The 3,364-nt window shown below is 44.4% G+C and overlaps 1 protein-coding gene across 1 annotated transcript; it reads left to right on the top strand.

Moving 5' to 3' along the window:
• The first annotated feature begins 218 nt into the window (after positions 1-218).
• LOC144681133 (histone H2B type 1-L-like) lies at positions 219-605 on the top strand. Its single transcript, XM_078542862.1, has one exon. The coding sequence runs from the start codon at positions 219-221 to the stop codon at positions 603-605; it is 387 nt and encodes a 128-aa protein (XP_078398988.1).
• The last annotated feature ends 2,759 nt before the right edge of the window (positions 606-3,364 follow it).

Raw genomic sequence — 3,364 nt, 5'->3', positions numbered from 1 at the left:
TCTCAGCCTCCACGTGAGACCCCACCATCTCCAGTTACTCGACCAATTGCCACTCCATCAACCTCCTCTCAATCACCAGAACAATGTTGAAGCAAGTCATCAACAGTGCTATTCACCAAAAATCGGTCTAGCAATGCTCTGTAAGGACCATTTGGCTCCAGATCTCCTTACAGCTTTTGTCCATTACAACTGATTTGAGGTGGTCCAAGTCGAGTTGAATGCCTGAGGTGGCGGCTGCGGCTAAAGGCGGTGCGTCCCGCAAGGTGTTGAAACAGTCGCTAACTAAAGTCACCAAGAATCCGCCCAAGAAGCAGGGGAAGCCTCGCAAACAGAGCTACTCCACTTACGTGTACAGGGTGCTGACCCAGGACCACCCTTCCACCAGGATCTTGTCCAAGGCCATGAGAGTTATGAATTCCTTCGTTGTTGACATTTTTGTGTGCATAGCCTCTGAGGCCTCGCACCTCATTCACTACAACAAGGGCCACATCATCTCGACCAGGGAGATCCAGAGCAATGTCCGCCTCATGCTGCCATGGGAACTGGTCAAACACACCACCTGCGAAGGCACCAAAGCAGTTACCAAATACACCAACTCCATTTAGGTCGGTCATTCTAAAGATTATTTTAAAAATGACATCATTTCTGCATTACAACAGTGACTACACTTCAAAAATGTATTTTTTTACATGTTGGCTGTGAAATGCTTTGAGGCATCCTGAGGTTGTGGAAGGCATAATATAAATGCATTTCTGTCTATTTTTCTTCTCTTTTAAACATAGCCACAAGAACTGAATTGCAGGGGTGAGAGTGATAGCCCTTGTTATCAAAATGAGTGGGCCACCAAGGAGCTTTAGAATTTAGTAAAACTTAAGTTAATGGGGATGGGGGTAGGGAAAGTCTCCCCAGGTTGAAGTCATACCTGGCACAAAGGAAGTTGTGATTATTGGAGATCAATTATCTGAGCTCCAGGATATCACTGCAGCAGTCCTTCAGAGCAATGCCCTAGGCCTACTATCTTTAGCTGCCTCATCAATAATGTGTCCTGCATATAAGGGCAGAAGTGGGGCTGTTTGCTGATGATTGCTCAGTCTACATTTCCATTGGCAATTCCTCATATAATGAGTCCCCTGAGCTCCCCATTGAGCAGAAACTCAACTCACATAAATACCGTGCCTACCGGAGCATGTCTGAGGCTGGGTATTTTACATTGTGTGGCTAAAGGCCTGACTCTCTAGATCCTCTTAAAACTCACTGGTTGGAATTTTGACGGAGTGCTTTCCCCTTGTCTAGATGATGCAGCTGTTACAACAGTCCAGGATCTCAGCACAATTCAGGGCAAAGCAGTCTACTTGATTGGCAACCCACCCACAAGTTTAAACTTTCAATCCTTCCACCATCGGAGGACCATTGTTGCAGCATGTATTATCTACAATATTCACTGCAGCAAGTCACCAAGGCTTCTTTGGCAGCACCTCCCAAGCTCACGACCTCTAATACCTAGAAGGACAAGAGCATCAAGTGCCTGAGGGTGGTGACTCTTTGGAATTCTCTACCCAGTGAGCTGTGGAAGCTCAATCATTGAGCATGTTCAAGACAGAAATTGATAGATTTCTGGATACGAATGACATCAAGGGATATGGGGATAACGTGGGAAAGTAGTGTTGAGGTAGACGATCAGCCATGATCTATTTGAATGGCGGAGCAGGCTTAACTGCCCACATGGCCTACTCCTGCTCCTATATTCCTATGTCCCTAACACCACCTCCTCCAAGTTCCCTCCCAAAGTCATACACCCTCCTGGCTTGGGCATATATTGTCAGTCCTTTAACATCACTGGGTCAAATTTCTAGAATTCACGAGAACACAAAAAATAGGAACAGGAGTAGGCCATATGGCCCATTGAGTCTGTTCTGCCAAAAGCATTGTACAAGTACCCACACTACACGGACTGCAGCGGTCAAGAAGAAAGCCCAGTACCAGATTCTCGAGATTCCAATTAGGAATGAGCCCACGTTCTGAAGATATTTTAAAAGTATGCCATTTAAGCATCAATTTGCTTTAGATCATGGACAATCTGTGCCACACACAATGGAAACTGGTAAAGCACGCCTCAAGCTCACACTGACTCAGTCAGTAGAGAGGGAAAGACTTGGGTAATTCCATCACCCAGCAGAATGTTAACGGTAGAACATGATAGGATGCAGCCCTGTATGAGAAGCTCCTCCTGCAAATGGCACCTCCACTGTATCCTTACAGCTCAGGGCTGGATTCAAGATAAAATGTGCTAATCCTTTACAGAATCTCGCCCTACTCAAATTCAGACTTATTCAGCAGTTTGGCAAATCAGCTCAGTTCCAGAGTAAAGATCTGCTGCGAACAGTTCCCTCACAAAGGAGGAATAAAGGACTATTCTAAATTTGGCTGCCAGATATGATTCAACATTGTGATTCATTGGAATGAAAAGTTAAGAAGAGTTATTTAGAGTGAAGTCATTGACACTTGTAAGCCTTTGCTACATGACTGCAACTGTCGTCTTATAATTGTGGCTAAGATATTACAGAATTCTGGAACAACTGAGATAAAATGAAACTTAAACGTAAGTTTGGCATATCCTCATTTTAAGTACCACAAACTTATGTCGGCTTACAGTAAGGCCAGCGATCACCCTGGGTTTGTATATAACATGCTTGCTTAAAGAGACGATTCTAAACACTGTGGTTGGATGCTGACAGCATTTGGGAGAAGAAATTAAACTGGTCACAGAAGTTCAAGAATAAAAAGACCTTCACCCACTGGAGGGAAGTTGACGGATATGTCATGAGTTGCCAAAGTTTTGCTTATAAAGTCTACCATCTTACAGTAAAGTCAAGTGATCCCTTAACTCAAGCATACCAATTTGTAAACAAGCAGTAAGTTTGTTATGGAACACAACAGTAACAATTGAAGAGGGCACTCAGTGGAGCGCATACCTCCGCCATGCTGTATGAACTCAGTGTTATTACAATTACACTGCTCTTCCTTGAGGCTTTCCCTGTCTGGTGATGCTCTATAACTACAAAGCTGAAAAAAATAAATCCTTCTATTAACAGCTTACATTCACTGAGGAAACATGAGGCCAATTAGGTATAGGCAGTACTTTTTATTATTCATTCACGGGATGTGGGCTTCGCTGGCTGGGCCAGCATTTATTTCCTATCCCTAGTTGCCCTTGAGAAGGTGGTGGTGAGCTGCCTTCTTAAACCGCTGCAGTCCATATGGTGTAGGTACACCCACAGTGCTGTTAGGGAGGGAGTTCCAGGATTTTAACCCAGCAACAGTGAAGGAACTGCGATATATTTCCAAGTCAGGATGGTTAGTGGCT

Source organism: Cetorhinus maximus, chromosome 5 (genome assembly GCF_964194155.1).
Source record: "Cetorhinus maximus chromosome 5, sCetMax3.hap1.1, whole genome shotgun sequence".
In the NCBI taxonomy this organism is placed as follows: Eukaryota; Metazoa; Chordata; class Chondrichthyes; order Lamniformes; family Cetorhinidae; genus Cetorhinus; species Cetorhinus maximus.
This window is presented reverse-complemented; position numbering and strand designations above follow the sequence as displayed.